Below are 26,994 nucleotides of genomic sequence, written 5' to 3' on the forward strand. Positions count from 1 at the left end.
ATTGCCTTTTGACTATTAGCCATATTTAGGACACATTTTACTAATTCTGAACTCTTTAAGCTTTGCTCAGGAGAAGCTATATTAAGGAAATATGAAATCCTTTATATAAGAAAGTCTTGCAAATACAAGCTACTAGCCAGAAATAAGTAAATATACAAGCATTATTCATTGATTTGTATTAATTGGTCAAAATTTAAATGAGGTACCTAAAATTGGATAGGCATAGAGGAGGAATATGATTGTAAATAATGATAAATACCCAAGTATTAATTAGATATGGGAAACTGATCATTAATTTGTCTTAAAAGTAAACATGTACACAGTCTTTATCAAATCATCTCAACGAATTTGCATCTGTGTGTGTATATACACTTATGTATAGAAAAACCATATATAGAGGCCCAGAAAGGATTTTAATAGTCATCCTTTTTATTTTGTACTTTGATTAAATGCTAAAGTTCTTTACAACTCTTTATAAATTAAATCACAAATTAATTTATATATTGGAATTACTTGAGGCCTATTGGAAATGCTTTAGAAAAATGTCTGTTGTTTTAAAATTATTTAAGTCTTTAAAATAATATTTTCTGTGTTAAAAAAGACAATGGAGGTAAACTCTTCAACTGTTTTTCAGTTACCAAATGGCAACATCTGTTTATGTCCCATGGTGTTGGGTCTTCAGATGTCAGGGCTACTCACTGAACCCTGACTCTACTGCACCTTAGGAAAGTAAGAAGGAAAGCCTCTGGAACTGTAGCCATGACATAGCTTCTTCTGAAATTGTAAAGGAGCATGTAGGCTCTGGGTCTAGCTCTGTAGAGCTCAGTTACAGAACTTACAGAACTAAAATATCTCAGAGGTAACCTATATCAGTCTCATGTTGTTTACATGATCTTAAATCCAGATATTCATTTATATATTACCTTGTTTCAAAATAGTCTTTAAAAGATCGAGAACCAAACACATTGGGTTAAAAGTCATGTGTGCTGACAGTTGAGTTATAAAAATGAACATTAGGTTGTTAAAAAAAGCTGGTCTCTGTGACTCCTTTATGTAAAGGGTAGTTTAAAAATCAGTTTAAGACATCCATGGAGCAAGTGATTTTATGATTTAGATGATGGAGATGGATTTATAGATTTCATCCACAAACAAAATAACAGTGTTTTAACCTTTGTTGAGAATACAGGCTTTAAAAGCATTTCTTTCTTTTCTTTCTTTACAAAGTGCATATTTCCTATAAGCTCAAAGAGGAAAAATAGATATAATTAACATATACAAATTTAAGGGGTATTACTTTTTGTACCCTTGAACAAACATATACTGTACCCAAAGAGAATGTATCTGATTGGATGCTTAACAACCTGAAGAATACTATTATTAAAATGTAGATGCTTGTTTCTATAATTTGTAAGCATGAGAACAAAGCTAAATACAAAAGGATATGTTTAAATCATCAACTAAATTTTTACAGACATTAGTTCTTTCCTTATGGGGTTGTAGAAGAAAGCAACCCCCCAAATTATTTGACCCTCTGTAGTATGATCGGTACAGGTTGCCAAGGTGGTAGTTTCAAAGGACAGAAACAGGCAGACCTGGATTTAGCCCAGCTCTTATGTAGTTTTGCAGGATCAAGCCTACCACTTAACCTTTCTGAGGCTAAGTAAACTGAGGTAATACCTCATGAGTTTGTTACATGTAATCTTACATATTGCATATGTTCAGTACATGATAACTGTTATGGTAACAGGTGGAGTTGATTATTGAAGGCATTAGATTGGATTATACAAAATTTTGTAGATAAAAAATGGCCAAATTTCAGACCTCATTGTAAGGTGTTCTCTTTCTAGACACCTCAAGAGTACTATTGCAGTGAGCAAAGTATGGATGGCAAAGCCAGATTCCTTGGTGAGTTTTCAATCAATAGTCATGGATGGCCTTTTTATCAATGATAGTTACAGTATGCTGAAATAATATCCATAGCCATGGAGCTTAGGTATCTCAGACTATCCATCCCTTGCTTCCAGTGCAGACAAGTATTTTACATCTTACTAAAGTTAGCATATTAAACTCATTGCATTCGAATGGTTATAATTCTGTTCCATGCTACTAAGAGTCAAAAGTACACAGGAAGGATAGACACAAGCACACTGTTTCACTGGCCCTTTCTAATAATATCAATAACATAGACAAGCCTATCTACTTTTGGTGATCCATGTACTCTCCTAAAAGCTCGATTTCAAGGTATTTTCTATATTGTTGATTTCTCAGTCACTCTCCTTTGTACTTGAGGTAGGCGTTTCCGGAAATTTCCACTCAGCATGATGTAGAGGAAAGGGTTAATGCTGCTGCTGGCATAGCTGAAACAGATGGAGAGATAATAGCCTACATGGAAGGCCAGTGTGGGCTGCTGCATCTTTAAGTTCACCAGTTGTATCACGTGGTAGGGGGCAGCACTTAGGATAAAGACCGCCACCAGCACCAGCACCATCTTTGTCAGCTTCATCACTCTCTCTTTTGGAACACTGGGATTGTAACTATAAAGGAAATATTAAGATAGACAGAACATAAACAACCATAGAAATTATGGGGCAATGATTTTCTAGAACTTTCATCAACAGAGATGTAATGCAGTTACCATGTGCCCCTTGATATGTTGTGATGAGAACTGATTTTTCCCCAAAGCACATAACTACAGTCTAATTGTGATACAATATCAGAAAAATTCAGATTGGAAACATTCTACAGGATACCTAACTAGTATTCCTTAATACTCTTTAGGTCATGAAAAATAAGAGAAGAGTAGAAACTGTCATAGACCAGAGGAGACTGAGGAGACATGACAACCAAAGGCAATATAGTATTCTGCATTGAATCCTAGACCAGAAAGAGGACTTTAATAGAAAAATTGGGATACCAATTTCCAAAAAATTGGAACACAATAAGGGATAGAGTTTAGTAGGTAGTAATGTACCAATGCCATTTTCTTTGCTTTGAAAATTGTATCATGGTAAGGTAAGGTATTAATGGAGAAACGAAGTGAGGAGTATATAGGAACTTTCTCTACTGTTAATGTAACTCTTCTATTAATTTAAAATTATTCCAAAATAAATGTTTTAAAATTCCCAAGTTTTATCACGTTATATTTAGACATTCAATAGAAATGTCCTAGGGACACAGTTGAAGCAGGGACACCCTAGGGAATAATATATATATATATATATTAAAAAACAGCGTGGCAGCGGAAAGTCATTGTAAGGTGATTGCTCTGCAGTTTATCAGAGTAGACACCATCATTCCTCAAACTTCTTCCATTTTGAGGGATAACTAGACAGTGTGAGCTCTGTTTCATAAGATGCTCTTTGCATTTCTGAGAAAAGTGCTGGGAACACAGTGATCTGCTTTAGTGAACTATCCTAAAAGGGCTCAAGCATCCTTTCCACCTGTCAGTTTCTTAATGTTCCATATGATTCCATTTCAACTGTTTCACCAGCTCAGCTGCCTATAATACATTTAGAAGCTAAATTATTTTTCTATATAACTGTGGCTGCTTCCCTTTTCCATTCTAAACAGACCACCCTTTAGGGGTGCAATATTTCCAAAGAATTTCAAGAAGCTAAGTGAGAAAAAATATCATGGGTCAGTAGAACACCTATACCTTTGGCATTAGAGTTTGCTATGAATTTTGGCTCATGGACAAGTTGATCACCTATTTGACTTCTAGGGAAGATGATGGGTTAGGAGAATCCTAAACTCACCTCATTCCATGGATACACCTAGATAACACCCACATTAGTGTAAATAGTCCAGAAAATGATCCAAAGACTGGCAGAACAGACTCTCCATGGTTAATCAGAGAGAGGAGGGCAGGCACATCAAAATGGTTGGAAGGACAAAGATGCAGTCATGCACCAAACTGATATGTGAGACTGTTTTCTGGAGGGCAGGAAGATCTAAGCATGATGAAGGCAAAGGAGCAGACCCTACACCAGGTACCCCAAACAGGGGAGGACTTGCACTTGGAAGATGAATCTTCACAACATTTGGCTTTAAAACCAGAAGGGCTTAACTTCACAAGTTTTGCAGTCAGTGAGGCTTAACACCTGGAACTTTAAAAGTCATCAGGGTCAGCTCTGGGAGAGCCAGAGCATAATAGGAAACTGAGTTCCCACCCTTAAGGAGACAGCACAACAAACCATCCCTTGGAGATAAAGAATAAAAGCAGGATTTTGAAAAATGCCTGGAGTTTGTGGGAAGATTTATTTACTAATCTCAGAACATTTGCAGGAGGAGCAGAAATTATTAGGAGACTTCTCCAAGAATAAAAGAGCTGGGAGTGCCATTTCTCTCCCTTGCCCTCCGGCCTAGATACATGGACACCTAGGGAACCAGTATAAACACTCTTTACTTGGCTTGCACACAGTGTGCCCTACCCTTCCTGCTCTCCTCAGAACTCTCCAACATGCCCTTGGTAGCCTCAAAAGTGGCTACATGTCCCCTCCCAGAGCAGAACTATGCAAATCTTGCCAACGTCACATTCTCTGGATCTGTATTCTCCAATATACCTTTGGCTGAAGCCCATGCAAAACAGTGCCACAAGCTTGGCAGTGTGCATATATCTTGGATAGTGGTCAACAGCACTCCAAAGTAACTCTTGCCCTGGGGAGAAGGGAAGATAACCACCCACACCAGTTCCACTGTGGTCCCAGTAATGGCCCCAGGGCAGAAGTCTGGCCTGATTGCAGGCCCTGACCAACAATGAAAGCTTCTCTGGGGACAACACAGGGAGAGTGCCCTACAGTTCAGTGCGACTATAGCTGCTCCAGATGCCTGGTTTGACCCAACTCAAGACCAGGGCAGCCCCATATTGATCCATTAACAACACAGGAACCAAACCCTGCCTACAACAGGCATAGAGAGCCATTGCCGATGACTGGACTGAAGACAAATGCAGTTCAGCTATAATAGTAAGGCACATGCAACATGTATAGGAGACATCCCTGAAGTGCCAGGTTCTGGTGAACAATGAACATTGCACCGCAGAGGACTGTAGAGCCTTTTCTTCATAAGGCTACTACTTTCAAAAGCAGAAGATACAGCTCAGTTTCCTAACATATAGAAACAGACACGGGGTTAGACAAGATGAGGACCAGAGGAATGGGCCCCAGATGAAAGAACAGGACAAAATTACAGCAAGAGAGACAAATGAAATGGATATAAGTAATATGCCTGATAGAGAATTTAAAGTAATGGTCATAAAGATACTTACTGGACTTGAGAAATTACTGAAATTAAAAATATACTAGAGGGAATTAATAGTAGAATAGAGGCATGTGTGCTGCCAAAGTTAATACAGAACAGTAAAATAGAGGAAGCAGAAGAATGGATCAGTGACCTAGAAGACAGAATAATGGAAAACAATCAAGCTGAACAGGAGAGAGGGGAAAAAATGAGAATAGATTACCCTTAACTCATGACACAATCAAGCATAAAAAACTTGCATCACAGGGATCCTACAAGGAGAATTGAAAGAAAAAGTGGGCAGAAAATTTATTTGAAGAAATAATAGCTAAAAACTTCCCTAATCTGAGGAAGGAAAAAAACATGCAGATCCAGGAGGCACAGAGAGGTCCCAATAAAATCAACCCAAGGAGATCCACACCAAGACATATAATAATTAAAATGGCAAAAAACTGATAGAGAATTTTAAAAGCAGCAAGAGAAAATAAAATATTTACATAGAAGGGACACCCCATAAAACTTCCAGTTGATTTTGTAGGGAGGAAGAGAGTGACATAATATATTCAAAGTACTAAAAGAAAAAATCCCTGCAACCAAGAATGCTCTCTATTCAGCAAGGCTATCATTCAGAATAGAAAGAGAGATAAAGGAGTTCCCCAGACCAACAAAAGTTAAGAAATTCATCATCTCTAAACCTCATAAATATTAAAAGGGATTCCTTGAGTGGAAAGGAAAGACCATAAACAGGTATTAAAAAAAGTAGAAAGCATAAAAGTAGCAAAAATGTCTATAAAAGCAGCCCAGGGATTCACAAAATAGAAAGATGTAAAATATAACACCATATACCTAAAATATTGGGGGGAGGGGAGTAAACATTTAGTGCTTTTAGAATGAGTTCAAACTTGAGACCATCAACTTAATACAGACTGCTATATATAAGATGTTACATATAACCTAATGATAACCACAAATAGATACACAAAATATATAGAGAAAGGAATCCAGGTATATCACAAAACAAAGCCATCAAACTGAGAGAAGAGAGTAAGAGAAGAAAGGAACAAAGAAGAACTACAAAAGCAACCTTAAAATAACTTTAAAAATGACAATAAGTACATATTTATCAATAATTACTTTAAATGTAAATGGACTAAATGCTCTAAAGATAAGGTGATTGAATGGACCTATCTATATGTTGCATACCAAAGTCTTAATTCATTCCTAAAGGCACATGCAGATTGAAAGTGAAGGGATAGAAAAACATTTAGCATGCAAATGGAAGTAAAAAACAAAGCTGGGGTAACATTACTTATATCAGACAAAAAAACTTTAAAAAAAAAAGATTGTAACAAGAGGCAAAGGATATGACATAATTATAAAGAGAACAATCCAACAAGAACATATAACAATTGTAAATATTTATGGAACCAATATGGGAAAATCCAAATACATAAAGCAGCTATAAACAAAAATGAAGTAATTGATAGTAATACACTAATAGTAGGAGACTTTAACACTCCACTTACATCAGTGGATAGATCGGATAGAAAAATCAACAAGCAAACAGTGGCCTTGAATGACACATTGGAACGGACAGATCTAACAGATATATTCAGAACATTCCATTTTAAAAGAGTGGAATACACATTCCTTCAAGTGCACATGGGACATTCTCCAGAATAGATCACAAGTTAGGCCACAAAACAAGTCTTAACAAATTAAAAAAGATTGAAATCATATCATGCATCTTTTTCTGACCATATGCTATGAAGCTAGAAATTAGACACAAGAAAAAGTCTAGGAAGAACACAAATACATCGAGGTTAAATAAAATGTTACCAAATAATGAATGGTTCAATCAAAAAACCAAGAGGAAATAAAAAAATATGGACACAAATGAAAATGATAACACAATTGTCCCATATCCTTGGGATGCAGCAAAAGTTGTTCTGTGAGGGAAGCTTATAGTTATATAGGCTTACTTCAAGAAGAAAGAACAATCTCAAAGAAACATCCTATTTTTTATACATAAAACAGTAGAACAAGAACAAACAGAACTCAAAACCAGGGAAGCCCGGGTGGCTCAGCAGTTTAGTGCCATTTCGGCCCAGGGTGTGATCCTGGAGACCGGGGATCAAGTCCCACGTCAAGCTCCCTGTGTGGAGCCTGCTTCTTCCTCTGCCTGTGTCTCTGCCTCTCTCTCTCTCTCTCTCTCTCTCTCTCTGTGTGTGTGTGTGTGTCTCTCATGAATAAATAAAATCTTAAAAAAAAAAAAACAGTAGAAGGAAAGAAATAGTAAATATTAGAGCAGACTAAATGAAAGAGAAACTAACAAAAACACCCACAATAGAAGAGATCAATGAAACCAGGAACTGGTTCTGTGAGGAGATCAACAAAATTGATAAAACTTTAGCCAGACTCATTTAAAAAAAAAAAAGAGAGAGGAGACTCAGATAAATTCAGGAAGAGAAGAAATAACAACCAACACTATAGAAATAGAAAGGACCATAAGAAAATATTGTGAAATATTATATGCCAACAAATTGGACAACCTAGAAGAAATGAATAAATTCCTAGAAACATAATTTCCCAAAATTTAATCAGGAATAAATAGAAAACTTGAGCAGATTGATTATAGATCAATCTTGAACAGATTTCATTGCTAGGCAGCAATGAAATTGAATCAGTAATTGAAAAACTCCCAACAAATGAAAGTCCAGGACCAGATGGCTTCACAGGTCAATTGTAACAAACATTTAAAGAAGAATTAATACCTATTCTCAACCTATTCCAAAAAAAAAAAAAAAAAAAAAGAGGAGGAAGGAAAGCTCCCAGATTCATTCTATGAGGTCAGCATTACCCTGATACCAAAACCAGATAGACCCTACAAAAAAAAAAAAAAAATGATAAGCCAATATCTCTGATGAACATAGATGCAAAATCCTCAACAAAATATTAACAAACCAATCCAACAATACATGAAAATCATTCACCTACAATTAAATGTGATTATTCCTGGGTTGCAAAGGTGGTTCAATATTCACAAATCATAAAGGCCTTTTATGAAAAACCCACAGCTAACATCATACTTAACGGGCAAAAACAGCAAGGATATTCTCTCTCACTGCTTTTAATAAACATAGTACTGGAATTCTTAGCCACAGCAATCAGACAACAAAAAGATATACTAAGCATCTAAATTGAAAAGAAGTAAAACTTTTCACTATCATGCAGATACATAATAGTATATTTAGAAAACCCTGAAGACCCCACTAAAAAATCTACCAGAACTGATAAATGAATTCAGTAAGGTTGTGGGATACAAATCAATATATAAAAATCCGTTTTCATTGCTATACACTAAGAATGAAGTAGCTAGAAAGAGAAATTAAGGTAACAATCCCATTTACAACTGCACCACAATTAATAATATGCCTAGGAATAAACTTAACCAATGAGATGAAAGATCTGTACTCTGAAAACAATAAAACACTGATGAAAGAAATTGAAGATACCACAAACAAATGGAAAGATATTCCATGCTCATGGATTGGGAGAACCAATATTGTTAAAATGTCCATACTACTCAAAACAATCTACAGATTTAATGCAATCCTTATCAAAATACCAATAGCATTTTTTTCCCACAGAACTAGAATAAATAATCCTAAAATTTGTATGGGACCCCAAAAGGCCCCAAATAGCCAAAGCAATCTTGGAAAAAGAACAACCCTGGAGGTATCACAATTCCAGATTTCAAAACATACTACAGAAATGTAGTAATCAAAACAGTCTGGTAGAGGCACAAAAAATAGACACGTAGAATAATGGAACAGAATAGAGAGCCCAGAGTTAACCCCACAATTATATACACGATCAGTTAATCTTTGACAAAGGAGACAAGAATATGCAATGGGAAAAAGACATTCTCTTCAACAAATGGTGTTGGGAAACTGAACCACTTTCTCACAACAAGCACCAAAATAAACTCAAAATGGCTTAAGGACCTAAATGTGAGATCTGAGATCATAAAAATCCCAGAAGAGAGCATAGACTGTAATTTCTCTGACATCAGCCCTGGCAACATTTTTCTAGATAGGTTTCCTGAGGCAAGGGAAGCAAAAGCAAAAATAAACTGTTGGGACTACATCAAAATAAAAATCTCTTCACAGCAAAGGAAACTATCAACAAAACAAAAAGACAACCTACTAAATGGGTTGTCATATTTTCAAGTGAGATATGTGATAAAGGGTTAGTATCCAAAATATATAAAGAACTTATTTAACTCACCACCAAAAAACCAAATACTCCAATTAAAAATTGGGCAGAAGATATTTCTCCAAAGAAGACATACAGATGGCCAACAGACACATGAAAAGATGCTTAACATCACTCATCATCAGGGAAGTGCATTTCAAAACCACAGTGAGATATCACCTCATACATGTCAGAAATGGCTAAAAAACAGAAAAAACAAGTGTTGGTCAGGTTGTGGAGAACAGGAATCCTCTTGCACTGTTGGAGGGAATGTGAACTGGTGCAGCCACTGGAAGCAGTACAGAGGTTCCTTAAAAAATTAAAAATAGAATTACCATACGATCCAGTAATGTGCTACTGGGTATTTACCCCCAAAATACAAAAACACTAATTTGAAAAAGATATATGTTACCCTTTGTTCATTGCAGTATTATTTATAATAGCCAAGATATGGAAGCAACTCCAAGGTTCACTGATAGACATGAATAAAAAATGTGTGATTTATACATGTGATGGAATACTACTCAGCCATAAAAAGAGGAAAATCTTGCCATTTGCAACATGAATTGAGCTAGAGAGTATAGTGCTGAGGGAATTAAGTCAGTCAGAAATGGAAAAATAACCATATGCTTTCATTTGTAGCTGGAAGAAACAAAGCAAATGAACAAGGCAAAAAAAAAAAAAAAGACAAAAAAATAGACTTTTAAATATAGAGAAGAAACTAGTGGTTGCCAGCAGGAATGTAGGTAGGGGGAATGGGTGAAGGAGGTGAAGGGGATTAGGAGGGGATTAATTAAGAGGGGGTTATGTGTGGGAAATCTAGTGATTTTGTCTGTCTAAAACATACAGTAATCTATTCTAAAGACAGATTTTAATAATATTTTTAAAATCTACCATGTTATGTATTCACTGACTCAATTTGGTATAGACAATTTCAAGTAGAAATGATTTTTTAAAAAGATTTATTTATTTTTAGAGGGAGAGAGAGAAAGTACACAGGAGAGAAGGGCAGAGGGGGAGAGAGAATCTTCAGACACCCCAACCCCCACCCTTCAACTGAGCATGGAGCTAGGCAGGGCTCCATCTCCTGACCCTGAGACCATGACCTGAGCCACTGTCAAGTGTTGGATGCTTAACCAGCTAAGCCACTCTGGTCCCCCTGGAAAATAATCTAGATTTATTCATAAAGGTTTTTCCCAAATCTTTTGTCTTAGGGTAAATCTTTGGTTTTATTTAGTCCTAATTAATCTTGTCCTAAGTATTCAAATATTAATGAGATCCCTATTCTCAAAATTAAAAAATTAAAACACAAAAATTAGAGAGTTATATTCAGCATCTAAGATATTTACATATGTACACAACTCTGCAAAGTGTACAAATAAAACATTTAAATACCATTGTTGATGAAAAATATAAAAGTATTCTTTAAATAGCATCTTGAGTTCTGTTTACATTTTTATGAAACCATTACCTCAGTGATTGGAACATTTATCACTGAGAGATCTCAAATAGCTGCTTCAGAACATGTCCTGTTTTCAGAAATTGCTCATGTAGACATTAATGCCCATATGTCTAAATGTGGTATGTTTCAAGTGATTGTTGTTTAAATTTCTATTGTAGATGTCTTAGGATTTCTGAATTGTTCTTTCAACAAATAAAATAAAATAGGGTAAACACTTACCATCTTGCATCTTTATTCTGTTGATACATCTCCCAAGTATAGCATAAAATTAAAATATAGCACACCAAAATCAAAGGCAAAGGGAAAAAAAAAGTTGTTATCGTCAAATAAAGTGTATACCTGTAAAATGAGAGAGAAGATATGACTGTCATATTCACAAGGTCAGGAACTGTCGTTTACAATTTATGAGGCATGATTCTCTAATTTTTCAGGGCCTGAGATAAAACTAAGACACAGTGGGATTAAGTGGCTTGCCCAGCTAGTAAGTAGCAGAGGTGGGATTTGAACCCAGATGGACAATTGAGCTGCACAGTCCACATTTGTAATCAAGGCTCCAGCTGGCCTCTCCAAAGGCCTGTTGTGAAATGAGCCAGTCTCTTCGTCGGTGCTCCCCCAGGGGAAATTCTCAGGTAAGAACTCCGTTTCTGCACAGATGCCAGGTATCCTCCTTCCTGGAAGAACCTTGGCATTGGCAAAAGAAGACAGCCCACATTGGGTAGGTGCAGACAGGGTGGCAGAGAGAGAGAGAGAGAGAGCACCTGGGACCAGAAGGGCTCCAAAAGTGCTTCCAATCTCAGTTCTCCATAAAGTCCTCTGGGGAGATCAACCCTTGAGCCTCAGAATATCCTTTATGATAACCAACCAAAAATAGCAGAAGCAGCTACTGGTGCAAAACAGTGAATCCTTGTTATTTCTTTGGCAAAGACTGAAGTCCTACAGTCACCAGGTTATGCTCCTCTTTCAGATATGTTGGGGTCCATATTAATGTATCAGTGATTAATTACTGTACTAGTGAATAAATATCATTTCACCATTAGATTGGCAGGTGGATTTGGTCTGTGGGTGCAGCCATTGCTGATGGGCGAAATAATGAATAAACAATCAATCCTACTGATGTTGCAGTCCTCTGGAGATTTTCGTTACTGGAATTGGAGCCTTGCCGGGGCCTCTACCATCATCCCTCTTGGGCTGTGACTACATGAGGCAAAACTGACTCATCCATTTAATAAGTGGTGGATGAGAAAAAGGAATCTTCCAGATTGACTGGAGATAATATATGCAAAAAAACATCTTACACAATACGTGACTCTTAGTAAGCCAGGAAAAAATTTTAGTCATAGACTCTAATGCTATGTTCAAAATTTCAAATAAAATTTTTGACTTAATTTTTCTTTTCAGATTAAAATGTGAGAAATCCCTATGTTGGCTGCTGCGTTAGTTACTGAGAGCTACTATAACAAATTACCACAAACCCAATGGCTTAAAACAACAGAAATTTATTGTTTCCATTCTGGAGTAAGAACTGAAACTAAGGTGTTGGCAAGGTTGGTCCTTTTGGAGGTTCTGAGGGAGAATCTGCTCTGTGCCTTTCTCCTTGACTCTGCTGGTTTCAGGCAATCCTTGGTGTTATTTTGCTTGTAGACTCATCACCCTGTCTCTGCCTCTGTCTCCTCAGGCACCCTCCTCTTTGTGTCCCTTCAGTTCTCACTCTCCTCATCAGGGCATCAATCCCTGATTTGGGGCCGGCTGTAATCCAGCATGACCTCATTTAACTTATCTGCAAAGTGCATGTGTTATCTGCAAAGACCCTATTTCTAAATAAGGTCACATTCACAGGTACTGAGAATTAGGACTTGAGTAGATCTTTTTTTTTGCAGGGGGACATCATTCAACCAAACTCCAGTGGCATGCTGATAGGGCTTGAGTCTTGGTAACTCCCAGGCCTTGTTGGAAATTTTGCCCCCCCTTTATTTGGTTGTGTCTGGTTGCCATGGATCTTTAAAATCCATATTTAAATATGTTTGTGTCCACTGAGGCTACATAATTAAACTCCAGATCTGTTTCTAAAGGTTACCTTCCCCTTAAAATCAAGCTACCAACCTGATTGTGCAAAGCAGGAAACTAAGCAGGGAGACTGCCCCTTAGAGGATCCCCAAGAACACTCTGTGCCGCTGCTCACGTGTTGACAAGGAGGATGAAGCACTTCACAACTTAATTCAACTCTATTTTTCTTAAGTTTTAACAACCTACCGGAGTACATCGTCAGGGGATGTTAAATCAAAAGCACAACTCTCCACGCCGTCTTTAAATTTGATGACCTTCGAGTAGACCCAGACAGGCAGCGCCAGAATGAAGGAAGCTGCCCAAAGGCCCAAATTGATGCGGATGGTCTTGTACCTCGTTCTCCAACTTGTAAGTCGAAATGGTTGGACGAGAGCCAAGTACCTGCAAAGCCAGTTAAGAAGGGTTTGGGAACAATCAATAAAAGCACTGAGCTCCAAGGATGAAAGGTTCATGACAAGAGTAAATTATTAGTATTATTATCTTCCCTGAAGCACACCTCTATCAGGGTAAAAGAAAGTTATATTTTTTAAGAGCTGGCTGGTACCTGTAGAGAAAACAACTCTTGACCCTGCAAGTCTGAATAAACCACTCACTGAAATCGCTGTCATTTCCACGAACACACTGATAATAGTGAAACTCTGCCCTGTGCAAACTCTCTCTTTGCGAAGGTGCTTCCCATGTAGGCTAGGCTCTGGAAAACTTTGTCTCTGAGTGGGGGTTTCCTCCAGGAGGGAGAGGCCCTCTTTCCAGTAGGATTTACTGACAGGGAGGCAGGAAGGAGGCCAGTGCACTGGCTAGTAGGATCCCCTGGAGGATGAGGTTCTGGACCACTGGGACAGACGTTTTGCCCAGATGGCCTTTTGGTGGGGGCCACCAGCTCCTGGAGGTTCAGGTCACAGAAGTTGCAGTGAGGATAAACAGATGTGGCTAGTACAGACAACGCAAAATCCTCAGGGAACTTAGGCTGGATGCCCGAGGGGGGAAATGGGCTGATTTCATAGGGGAAGGGGCTTTCTTTCTTTTCATTTTTTTTTTCCATTTCTGATCCAGTAAAAAAGGATAAATCGTTAATTAAACTTGAAGTCCTGACATATCAAATATATTTGGTTGTCTAGAAAATCCAAGAAGAATTTTTCAGAGCCAACTGAAAGCTAAAGGGTGAGAAAGAACCTAGAACCCAAGAGGAAGAGTATTTGTGAGAGTGCAGTTTTGCTAGAGTTGCAGGTGTTGCAAGGCAGTAATCACAGACATTAAATAAATGCAAAACATGTTCTGATGGTCATTTAATTTTTATAGAGCTACTTAAGGAAGATTTATAAAAATTAAAAGATTTCCTGTCCCTGTTCTTTCAATTTTGTATAAGAGACAGGACGTTTTAAAGGACACTTAGTTAAGGGACCCTTTGGCATGCAGGGAGACACTTGTGGCCCAAGGTACCCCAGCCCCTCCTCCTTCTGCATATTGTACCTTCATTACCTGTGGCTAAGGGGAGAAGGCCCTCTTCCCCTGCTGGGGAAAGAGATGACGTGGTACTTGTACAACAGCCCAGCCATCATTCTGTCTGGGATGAAAGGATGATGGAATCATGGCATAAAGAGATTAGGGAATCTTCTCTAATCCTCATCCTAACACTCTCCTTTCCCCATCTGAAAACCCTTCAATGATTTTCCAGCACCTTTGAAATAAAATTCAGAATTCTTACCATTATTTGTAAAGTCTTTCTCTACCTGTCCCTCCCTGTCACTCAGGCTGTCGTTTGTGCCCGTCTCCCTGCTGGCCTTCCTTCAAGGTCTCTTCCCTTTCAGGGCCAGGTGCATGCTGTCCTTTCTGCCGAGCAGAAGCTCCCTCTGATTCATCTTACTCTTCTGTTGAGTCTCTATTTAACAGTCTGTGTCTCAGGAAAGCCTACCCTGATCACTCACTGTCTATAATGGCCAATGACTTTACATGCAGATTGTAGGGGAACTCTCCTTTTCCTTCCTAGTATATATCATTGTTTGGAAATACACATTTACCTGTGTGACTTTTCACTTAATATCTACATCTTGGGAGTAGAAGCCCCACGAAGGCAGGAACCTTGACTATCAGCTTAGTGCTGTTCTATCATCCTGTATCCAGTGTAGTTCCTGGCCTGTAGTCTTACTCAATAAATATTTGCTTAATGAATGAATAACTAAATAGGGAATTTGGTTTCTACTTACTTTTGATATTCTAGAGAATTTATTTATGAAATTAGTCTAGGCAGCTTTCATCTGGAGGCTTATTTTTAATATTTTGGATGTTTACATAATTTTTTTGGTATGACTTGGAGGTAGGCACCCCCTATTGAAATATTTCACACCTGTAGTTATTACTAATCAGAAAAAGAAAAATGAAAATTATCAGAAACACTTGAAATTTATGTTCTATTAAACTGGCAATTAAAACCACTTAAATGTATAAGCAATCAGGATCACTGATGGCACGGTCATGGCCAATACCGTAGTTATGGCCTTGCAAAGAAAACTCCATTTCTTTTTACAAAATTGCAGATATTGGGGCACCTGGGTGGTTTGGTCATCTGCTTTCAGCTCAGGTTATGATCCCAGGGTCCTGGGATTGAGCCCAGCATCAGTGTCCCAGCTCAGCAGGGAACTTGCTTCTCCCACTCCCTCTGCTGCTCCCCCTGCTTGAGCTTTCCCTCTCCCAAACAAAGAAATAAAATCTTAAACCCCCAAATCGCAGATAGTGAAGTTTTATGCATTTTGTACAGATGGAACTGTAAGAAATGCTGAAGAGGAAAAGATTCAGGTTTACGGAATCTTCACTTTTCTCTGGTGATGGGATCCTCTAGAGTGAGGGCCGAGCAAAGGATAAGTGCCCAAGTGTCTTAATACTAAAGTAAAAGTTTAGCATACTGTGTCCATTCGATTTAAAAAAAATGACATTCATAGGGCACCTGGGTGGCTCAGTCAGTTAAGTGTCTGCCTTTAGCTCAGGTCATGATCTCAGGGTCCTGGGATGGAGCCCCAGGTCAGGCTCTCTGTTCAGCAGAGAGTCTGCTACTCCCTCTCCCTCTGTTCTCTCTCTCTCTCTAAGTAAATAAAAATCTTTTGAAAAAATGACATTCGGGTGTATAAGATACATATACACATGAGCACATATACTCACAGAAAAGAACCCGGGAACCTTAGGAAATGTGTACAGTTTGTCTGTTCCAACACAGACAAGGTCTATTCACTTTATTTTCAGTAAGAGGTTTACAGAAGACATATGACTTCCCTTCTTTTTTTTAAAAGCATTCTTAAAAATTTCATTTATTTATTCATGAAAGAAACAGAGAGAGAGAGAGAGAGAGAGGTAAAGACACAGACAGAGGGAGAAGCAGGCTCCATGCAGGGTGCCTGACGACTTGATCCCGGGTCTCCAGGACCACGACCTGGGCCGAAGGCGGCGCTACACCACTGAGCCACCCGGGCTGCCCCACGACTTCCCTTCTTTAAAGAAAAACCAGTACTCTCCTGTCTTCAGAGTATAGGATATGAAGAAGCTTTTATTATTTCTAAGAGTGGGATTATGATTGGTAAGATATGTACTTTAGGTTGCTTTTTTGCAGTGGAGCTGCCCTGTGCAGAGCCCTCTCCCTGCATTGGAATGCTGGCAAGCTCACCAGGCTTCACTCAAGATACTGTCAGCATTGGTTGGCATCAGCTGAACTAACCAGACCTACATAGTACATTGATTTTAAAATGTGGTATTAATTATAAACTGAGAAGAAGCGCACTCTATTTTTTGAGAATTCTTGTACAGAAAAGCAATAGGTTATAAAAAATGCATTAAACATCATGTCTGAATAATAATGATTCAGTGAGGGATCCCTGGGTGGCTCAGCGGTTTAGCGCCTGCCTTTGGCCCAGGGTGCGATCCTGGAGTCCCGGGATCGAGTCCCACGTCGGGCTCCCGGCATGAAGCCTGCTTCTCCCTCCTCCTGTGTCTCTGCCTCTCTCTCTCTATGTCTATCATAAATAAATAAATAAATCTTTAAAAAAATGATTCAGTGAATGATTTCTTTGAACCTCTCTATTCCTTTGTTTATTCGTTTTAAAAACTGCTCATCATTTCCCCACCCCAAGGGTACACATGGAAGGGTAAAAGAGGCAGAGTTCAGGGAGAAGTCCTGGATTGGACCCAGGAAAATTTAACATAGCCCTCAAGACTGATTGTCAAATCATTCATTTATTAGTACTTTTTGAGCACCCATGTGACAGGCATTGTCACACAGATACTTGGTATAAGTGATCAAAGACCCTGCCTTTGTGGAATTTACATTTAAGGGGCAGAGGAAGCTGAACAATAAACAGTACACACATCCATATACAAAGTAAATTAAACTGTGATATATTGGCAGCAAGGGAGAAAGAAAAAGGTCAGAGCAAAGGAGGTCAAGTGTGCTGGGCTAGGGTAGGGATGAAAAGAAGATGGATGGAGATTCTAAGTAGGTTGTTCTCTGAGATAATTCCTGTTACTCATATTACTGTGTCTTTAGGGCTTGTTTCTGTTTGGGGAATGCTGCTAAAACCTAGTCTGGAGTTCCTACCATCTGTATGATGCAGAGATATCCTAATTTGCCTGCTTCCTGAAGAGGCAGGTAATGAGGTAGTTGGGAAAGCAACCTGCCATGTCAAGAGACAGCCTGGTTCTGAACTGGGCTCCACCACCCACTAGCTCCACAAGTACCCACCATTGCTGCCATCTCCTCAAATAACATTAGCTTACATAGTTGGTGAATATGGTTGTGGCACATTCCAGGTCACAGTCGAATGCATTTTTAATGATGTAAAGTGGCATCATTTGCATTAACCAGTCATAACGATGGGTGTACTAGAACATCTCTTCAGAGCTATTCAGGAGCCCAAATCTAGTCCCCAGATTCCTTTAAGCTGCTAGGTGATGATAGGACTCTGAGACATTCAACATACCAGAAATTGCTCTGGACAGAATGAGGAGACCTACTTCAGTTTTCAGCTTTGCCACTGACTCACCATGTGCCTTCAGAAAGGCCCCTCACTTCTTGGGACTTCAGCTTTCTCATTGTAAGAATGATGGGGGCACTCATTTTGGTTTTCAACATTCATGACTTCAAAGTATTTTTGTCTGGCAGTGAATTATAAATAAAACTAAAGTTAAAAAGAATGATTGCCAAAAGGAGATTTTAGTGTTTTAAGTTTTCCATTAAAAAATAAATTTCTATGAAAGTTGGAAAAAATATTTTTAAGTCCTATGATGAAACAAGCAAAGAATGAGGAACTTGGCTGTTACACAGTAGAATCGATATTTCTTAAATTGGGATGACCGTGGGGAAGCACAAGCACTTCTGGATTATGTTAAGCTATTTCAGAGTTTCTTCACTTACCTGTCTATACTCATCACAGTCATGATGGCACTACAGGCAAACTGGTTGCAGGTATCCAGGGATGTGATAATGGTGCAGAGGGGCCCCCCAAACACCCACTCTCCTCCCCGGGCCCACTGATGAATAAGAAATGGCATTCCAATGATGTGGACCAGATCAGCCACAGCCAGGTTGCAGATATAAATGTCAGGAATGGTTTTTTTCCTGGACCTGAAAGAAAATAAGGAAACTGACAATTGATATTCAAAGTATGTACCATCTTTAGTATATGCCACCTGTTACAAATTGGTAATTGTTAAAATGATTTTTAAAGGGAGTTAAAGGAAAACTTAAACAAATGCACATACAAATTCCTAGTCTTGTGCATATTTAAACATTTTGAACTATACATCTGATAACTAACTGTGGTGGCTTAAAAATATGGCTACAAATTCTTTGATGCTGCTTTCAAAAGATGGAACCTAGTTCCCTCTGAGTGTGACTAATCTTAGTAACCCACTTTTCACAAATGGAATATGGTAGAAATGACAATGTGTGACATAAGAACATAAAGGCATTATAGGGTTTCTCTTTGCTCTCTCTTGAATCACTTTCTCTGGGATAGCCAGCTGCCATCTTGAGGGGTTACCCAAGCAACTTTGTGGAGAGGTCCACGTGGAGAGGAGCTGAGGCCTCTTGCCAACAACAAGCACCAGTCTTCCAGGTTTGTGAGTTAGCTACTTTGGAAGTAGATGCTCCCACTCCTGCCGAGATGACTGTTGCCTTGGAGGACACTGCAACTTGATAAGAGACTCGGAGCCAGAACCACCCAGCTAAGCTGTTCCTAGATTCTCGCCCCTTGAAATGGTGTGAGAATAAATGTTTGTTGTTTTAAGCCAGTAAGTTTTGGGGGTAGTTTCTACATAGCAACAAATTATACCGACTCTAAGCTCAGGCAAAAAGCTTAGTTCTTGCTTATTTCTAGCACCAAAAACAGCTGAACAAGGAAGACAAATGGTTTCCATTGTATAATGCCTTTTTTCCCCCACTGAAGTGGAAGTCAAATCTTAACAGGTTATTCTTAAAGAAATTTCAACTTTTATTTAGAAATATTCCAACAAAATCTAACCCAATAGCAAAGACTATAAATTAAGACTCTGAAATCTAGAGAAGAAATCTGAAAAGAGTAAACTGGTAGAGAGCCCAGAGGATGATCTCATGACTCCTGTTGGGAGGAGTGAATTCAGTGCTATCTAGATATGGCACTCTTCTCTCTAGGCAAAGGAATTTTCTAAGAGCAGAAATTTAAAATTCATTTGGTCCCTATGTTCAAGGAGTTGGGTTATTCAATAATAAACAGGTAACATCTTTCTCTGGGAGATGCTATTAATTCAGCAAGCATTTTGTTTGTCAACAAACCAGTTATATGTCAAGCATAATATTGTGCTCTGGGGCTGCAAAGCTAAATAATCTATAAACTGTAACATCAAGGAGCTTGTAGTCTAGGTATGTCTAAATAAATAATCACTGCAGTGCAGTGACAAAGCTAGAGCTAGCACAAGAAGCACACAAAGGGGCTTCTGCCCCTTACCCTGGGGACAGTCGAAGCAGATTTCTTGGCAGAAGTGGCATCTGAACTGAGGACAAATAAGACTTTAAAGAGCATATAAAAATTAGCCCTAAGATCATACCACAATTATTAGTTCACTCGGTACAGAGCTTTGCTCTGTGATTTGGAGGCTAGTGTGTGTCTTTATTATTCATTGGCTGAAAATTCTACAGCCTGTGAATTTTATTTCTAAGCCAGTGAATCCTCATGTGAGACTAGTCGGTGAGGATATTTTACCCAGGCTCTGGCAAGCACACATTGTGGGGCAGTTACGGCCATTGAGTACTTAACTCAGCAACCACACTCTGGGCATTGTTGATGCACTATAAAGCATGTTGGTTCCTTGTCCCCAGCAGGTTGGTGACTCATATCAGAAAGACCCAGAATGAGAAGAGATTTGAGGAAAAGATCGTGTCAACCAAAAAAACAGCCAAGTGACTGGCCTTGGTCTCTCATCCTCTGTCCTATCCAGGCCATTGTCAGTGGGAGTTGGGGAGGAGCAGTGGGGTGGGAGAAATAGACCCTAGAGGTCAGGTAGAAAGAGTTCCACATGAAAAACACCACCAAACCCCCCCCCCATAAATCAGCCTATAAACAGATGTTATTTCCATTTGAATTGGGATATAAACCATAAGTGGTTGCGTAGGGTCTAATTGCAGCAATTAGATTCATGGCCCTTGCTCTTCTCTAGACAGACACCCATCATTTAGTGTTAATGAATTATGGTAATTCTATTGTTGAGGACAGTGCAGACCATTAACTGGCAATTAAAAAGAATGAAATAAAGTGTTTCTAGATGATATTATTTATGGAAAAAGAATTCTGAAGCAAATGATCTGGGCATAAGATAATAGGGCAATAAAAACACATTATGTTCATTATTGCTTTCTTTACTAAAAGTGACAGCATAGAAATTAAAATTGTAAAATCTCTACCTATACAACTTGCATTCTTTTTTTAGGTCTAATTTATCTCTAGATTTTCTGTTGCCAGAATTCATTAGATTCCTGTCTCTCCTGACTTAAACATTTAAAATAAAAAATGTAGCCTTGTGATCATTTTAGCTAACATGTTTTCCATATGGTTAACATGGCCATATCTAAGGCTCACTAATTTAAAGAATGATAAGATAAATTATGGTATTCCACATTACCCTGCAATAATTACATAGTTGTTACAAATCATAGTCAAGAATATTTAATCAAAAGGGAAACATACTGATTAAGTAAAAAAAAGTTCCAATTATGTATGCAGCATAAATTTATGTAACATTTAAAGAATTTATTTCAACATGTTTAAAAATATGCTGGAATCATATGTCAAGTGATTACAATGCTTATCTATTGGTTAATAGTATAACTGATTTTGACAAAATTTTTAAAAAAATGTATTTACATGTTGCAGTCAGAAGTAACAATATATGCTATGGATTAAATAAAACTGGTAAAAACATATAACACCGCATATGCAGGAGGCTGCTTTGCTGATCAGCTTGCTCTCAGATCCATTTCCCACTCTTCTCTAGCTTTGTTCCTGGGTCTCCTTGCCAACTGGCTTTTGGTTGGTTTTGGCCAATAAGGAAGCACTACTGGAGGCAAGCTGGAGGATGGAAGGGAGGAGAAGCCAGGGCATTTCCTTGTTTTTTCTGCTGTTAGCATCTCTGCCAGTGGCTGCATTCCATCCATGGCTCCACCTTCATCCTGTAGCCTCTATTCTATGGTCCCAGATCCCATTATGGCTGTAGTTCCCACCAGGCAGTTCAGACTCCTGAGGTCTTTTCTCCATCCAGCTCAGGGCCAAGAGAAGGGTGGTGGTGTTGGGGTGGAAGATGGTGGTGTTGGTTAGGACACAGTAGTAGCTTCCTACTTTTGTATATCTCTGAGTTGCTTTACCAGCCTCTGTTTGGCATTTATCTCTATTCTTATTGTGAGCCAACTCCAATGGATTAGTTGTGATTTTGTGAAGCAATGTGCTAAGAACAATTCTGAGTCTTCACACAAGGACTATTTACAAAACAAACATCTGCACAGATTAGAGATGACTGGCATGAATGGGAGAGTTTAGGATAAAGTGACATGTTTGCCAACTTTGCTCTACATACATAGTGTAGTATAGTTGAAAGAGAACCTAACAGGGAATCCCATCTTCATTTCTATGCCCTCCTTGTGTCCTTGGGCAAGGCATTCAATCTCTTTAGATTCCAGAGTTGTCTAGGTGTATTGGACCATCACAACGAGGCTCTCTCAACAACTTTCCAGTTCATGTACACAAATGTGGCTGAAAGTTTCTGCAGTATCTAAAGCATAGGCTATATGTATGTATACACCAACAACAACTTACATGTGGCTGACACTCCTGAGAGTGGCTGAGGGCTGGATCAGAGGGAGCCAGTAGTTATGATTTAAGCTGGGTGGGGAAAAAGGAAGAGGACTTGTTCTAAGCATTTCCCCTCCCTGTCTGTTAGTAACTGGTGTTCCACTATTAGGTCACTAATGTTCCTTCAGGTTATTGCAGCGACCCTCTTGTAATCTCTCTATAAAATGTAGATACCTTTGGGAGGGTTAAAAGTAAGGTGTCTCAGTAATTCATGATTTAGTCTGAATTCATTGACTTGACAGGGAGTTGAGGTCAAAGAATGATAGAACGAGGACTTTTTATTTTTCAGGAGACAGGCATCCCTTAGAGAGTCTTTGCCTACATGAAGTTGTCTATCAGTAGACAGGTGAAAATGTGTTCAGGAGGTGGGAGTGGGGGACTGATGGAGAAGAATGTCCTCCCTTTTGTGGAAGTAGCTTCCCATGGCCCACTGTGACTGTGGAATGTAGTTGTGTAATGAGGCTGAGTCCACTAGTCTCTCTCTGAGGAATTAAAGGGGGAAATGATTCTGTTATAACTGGCCCAATTTCCCTCCTACATTTTTGTTTCCTAATCTGGTTTCCTTTTGACCAGCTATGAATTTAACATGTGACAAACTAGTAATGATCTGCCCTCCCTACTTTATAGTTACCTTCCTTAATGCACAAATTGCTTCTTTTACAAATAGCCACCTAGACTCTCTTTTTTCTGGAAACTCCATCTTCCTTAAACCTATTTTTTAATACATGTTTCTAGTCTTCCTTTGCAAAGCCAGTAGTTAGTTTATTGCTTGCTTGCCATAATTGCTAATGATCTTACTGACTTTCAGTTCTATTCATTCTCTTCTGAGGCAGATATTCATCATAAACGAGAAAGTCCTAAACCTTTTCTTTCTTTTTTTTTTTTAAGATTTTATTTATTTATTCATGAAAGAGAGAGAGGCAGAGACATAGGCAGAGGGAGAGGCAGGCTCCACGCCGGGAGCCCAATGTGGGACTTGATCTCGGGACTCCAGAATCACGCCCTGGGCCAAAGGCAGGTGCTCAACTGCTGAGCCACCGAGGGATCCCCAGTCCTAAACCTTTAAATATATCTATTTCTCCTTATTTTTTCTGTAGTCTTAATATTTTAATTAAAGTACCCATCTGCTAAGAGAGTAACAAAAGATCATGGCAAGACATGATGAAAATATTAATATAAATTGACTTAAAATTTGTGGAGGCCAATTTAAAAATTTAAAAAATTAAAAAAAAAGTGTTAGATAAATTCTAAGCCAAAAATAAATTAAAATTAATTTGCTTTCAAATGGCTTTTGAAAGACTAATACATTTTTGGAGAGCAACTTGCAAAGAAAAATATTAAAGTCCTAGTAAGAAAAATTAAAATTAAGTTGCCCCCAAATGTTTTTTGAAAGATTAAAAGATTCATCTTAAATGCTCCATTAACATATATCTTCTCACATATTACCTAGAAAATGGTAATGATAGAAAGGACAGATTTTTCACAATCATTGCAAATAAGTTGGTCAGTATTATGGCTCAGGTTTTCTTTTTCAGTTAAATGGTTATTTGCTTTAAGTTGAGAATTTGTTTCTAGGAATTATAGCTCAGTATTGACTTTTGGAAGAGTTCACATTCCATATTTCTTCTTTTTTCCAGCTTTGTCTCCAGATTAATAGGATCAGGCTAATACCTTTCGGTGTAATTTGAGGGAAGCCGAGAATTTTCTCTGGCCCCAAATATCTCTCCAACAGCTTGTCACGGTCTGAAATCTAATATTGAAAAGTCTTTGCATATAAAAGTTGCCTGTAGAGGGGATCCCTGGGTGGTTCAGCGGTTTGGCGCCTGCCTTTGGCCCGGGGCGCGATCCTGGAGTCCCAGGATCGAGTCCCGCATCGGGCTCCCGGCATGGAGCCTGCTTCTCCCTCTGCCTGTGTCTCTGCCTCTCTCTCACTCTCTGTGTCTATCATAAATAAATAAATCAATAAATAAATTAATTAATTAAATAAATCTATCTTAAAAAAAAAGTTGCCTGTAGAAAATGCAACCATTTCTGCAGGGCCAACACATTATGAGAACTTGATTTCTCTCTAGTGGGGCCAAGGCTCTATGGGTATGCAACACACTACATGTACCTCTAGGAGAGGACAGTAAAAATACCAATGGGTATGAGGGAAAGATGGAAAGAGAAATGGGCAGGAGCAACAGGCAAGGAGAGAGCTAGAAACATTCTCGTGTTTCTATTAACTTTCTACTTGGAGCTATTGTCTCCTTGAGGCTTCCTGAGAATATCTGTTTATTTCTGTTTCCCTTCCTTGAACTTATTATTTGAACCATCTTTTTTTTTTTTTTTTGCCCCTGCTTGATTGTTTTTAATGTATTGTATTTTTTTTTCAATTATATCTGTTTAAATCTCATCTTTTCGTCTATGAGCTTGTTAGGTCAGATGCTGCCACATTTCTTTGGGATTTTCATAACCTTTGGTGCTGGGTTTACAATAGGTTTTAGTAATACATACTGAGTTGAACTACTTCTAGCACTTAAAAAAATTAATGTAAAATGCTTGATATTCCAGAAACCAATATCGCACTGTATGCTTGATATTCACAAATGGCTTTTTAGGACACAATAAAAAATGCCTGAATTCATTAAGAGTAAAATTCTAATACACTAAATAAATCTTCAATTATGGATGGTGTAAAAAATTCCGTTGATATGCTACACCGAACAGCAGGAATAATGACAATAATAATTTGAAAGTAGGCTTGCTGATGAGAAGCCGCTTGGGGAAAGTGACCAGTTACGAGCTTTCTCAGGGATGGTGAGTGTCACATCCATCACCATCCTGAGGGCTGCTCTTGCTCTTAATTGTTTCTGGGAGAATTCTTCCATCCACATGGTAAATCCACTGTCTTTCTAGTTTAATGATTTGTTTGTTTTTATTAGGGTAGAGAAAATAGCCTGGAATTTGCAATCATGGGATTTGAGTTCAATGCCAGGATTGTCACTTACTAGTTATGTGATGCTGGACAAGTTATTTTCTCTCCTAAGCCTCTTCTTCTAAATGGGTATAATAATAGTACTGCTCTTTTGAGGACTGAATGATTTGCAGCTGTGCTTTGTAAATATAATGTGCTATACAAAAGATTGTTGTAGTCATATGTTAATATAATGCTGAAAACACCTACTAGGTAGTACTCTCAAATGTGTTTTCTTATATAGAAACAAGGATGAAATTTTCTTTAATGATGGTTATAAGCATGATTAGAGACCAGGATAATAACATTTAACATGTTGATTAAAACAAGTAAATGTGAATATAATCAGGATAGCAAAGATATCAAGCAGTGATGGGGCACATGTACACCAACTCTGAATCCATCTATCAAAGCCCATGGGAAGCAAGAAATTTATTCTTATTCTCCAGGTTGAGCCTTATGCCCAAGGTTTGAGAGGAAATAGGAAATTATCTGAATGAGGTGGGAGATGTGAAGCAAAGGCAGGAGGTGCTCAGGAGCAGATCTCTCTCAGTTTGGCCTACATGGGGCTGGCTGGTCTAAGCCCCCATCTGTGACTGCCTGATCACTTATCACTTTGAGTGATAAGTAAAGTCTCTCTCTTGTCCAAATGAGTGCAATATAGTCCCTTTCACCAACTGATGAGGGTAGTTTTGTTTTGTTTTGATAAATACAAAAACTTCATCTTTATTGCTGTATAAGCATCTGTGGGCTATACACAGGATAACTCTTATTGCCAGAAAATAAAATGGTTGCATTGCAGTTTTGCTCCATGCCTAGGTTCCACCTCTAGAGATTCTGAATTATTTAGATGAAACTATGTATTAGGAGTTTTGAAAGCTCCTCAGGTGATCTGATAATGAAGCTAAGATTGAGGATGACTGCTATAAAAATTCACTAACCCAGCAGTACACATTGGCTTGGGTCTTTTCATTTTGAGTTTTGCAACTTAGATTTTACTTAATACATGATGCAAATAATCTATAGAATCTCCTTTAATTATCTTAGCCAAATATTTCCCAAACCAATTTCATTAAGAAAAATTATATAAAGGGAAAGGGATTCATTTAGTGAGTATAAGATGTGCCTAAATTATGGAAAAGATAAGAAGCTCTTACCTTATTATAGTGAATACAATGAGGATGTTGCCAACTAGCCCCATTGAACAGATAATCCCAATCATAGAAGGGAGGATGATTGTATCTAAAATGCTGAGGGTGTGATAAGCAAACTCTTTATTGCAGGATTTGTTCAAAGGTTCAGCAGAGGTGTTCCAACAGGATGAGTGAAGTGAATACATTGTTCATGAACTTCTAGTGGTTAAAGCTGTGAAGGAATAAATAATAATTTATTTAATGAATTTAATGAATTTTTGAGGCAGTTCCATGAACATAGCTTTTCTTTAATTCAAAAAAATGTTTATTGAGGTTTTCTTTGCACCAGTAATCCATGCAACATAAGATTCCAGGTGAATACGACTGCTCCCTGTCCACAATGACCACACAGATTACCAGAGGAGATATGTAAACAGTAAATTATAGAACAGTGTACTGATAATAAGAATATGTTATCATACCTTAATGTAGTACATTCTTTGAACATTGCTGATACTTACTCAGTAT

General features: G+C 38.2%; 1 protein-coding gene and 1 long non-coding RNA gene across 6 annotated transcripts in view; one reads left to right on the top strand and one right to left on the bottom strand.

Annotated features, from left to right (window-relative positions):
- The window catches only part of LOC112658452 (uncharacterized), a 74,900-nt gene extending 57,895 nt beyond the window's left edge, over positions 1-17,005 (top strand). Inside the window, exons 3-6 of one of the 5 annotated variants that reach the window (XR_004804219.2) lie at positions 1,848-1,905; positions 11,389-11,586; positions 12,356-12,501; positions 12,835-17,005. This is a non-coding gene — a long non-coding RNA (uncharacterized LOC112658452). The other 4 variants (XR_004804220.2, XR_004804218.2, XR_004804217.2 and 1 more) reach the window with 4 other exon arrangements.
- On the bottom strand, positions 409-26,694 carry MCHR2 (melanin concentrating hormone receptor 2). Its single transcript, XM_025444399.3, is given in 6 exon segments — positions 409-2,260; positions 2,263-2,534; positions 11,177-11,296; positions 13,208-13,402; positions 18,414-18,623; positions 26,491-26,694. Coding segments are annotated over 6 exon segments (1,017 nt in total). The 5' UTR covers positions 26,673-26,694; the 3' UTR covers positions 409-2,222.
- Positions 26,695-26,994: the final 300 nt, after the last annotated feature.

The sequence above is a fragment of the Canis lupus genome, chromosome 12 (assembly GCF_003254725.2).
Source record: "Canis lupus dingo isolate Sandy chromosome 12, ASM325472v2, whole genome shotgun sequence".
Taxonomy (NCBI): Eukaryota; Metazoa; Chordata; class Mammalia; order Carnivora; family Canidae; genus Canis; species Canis lupus.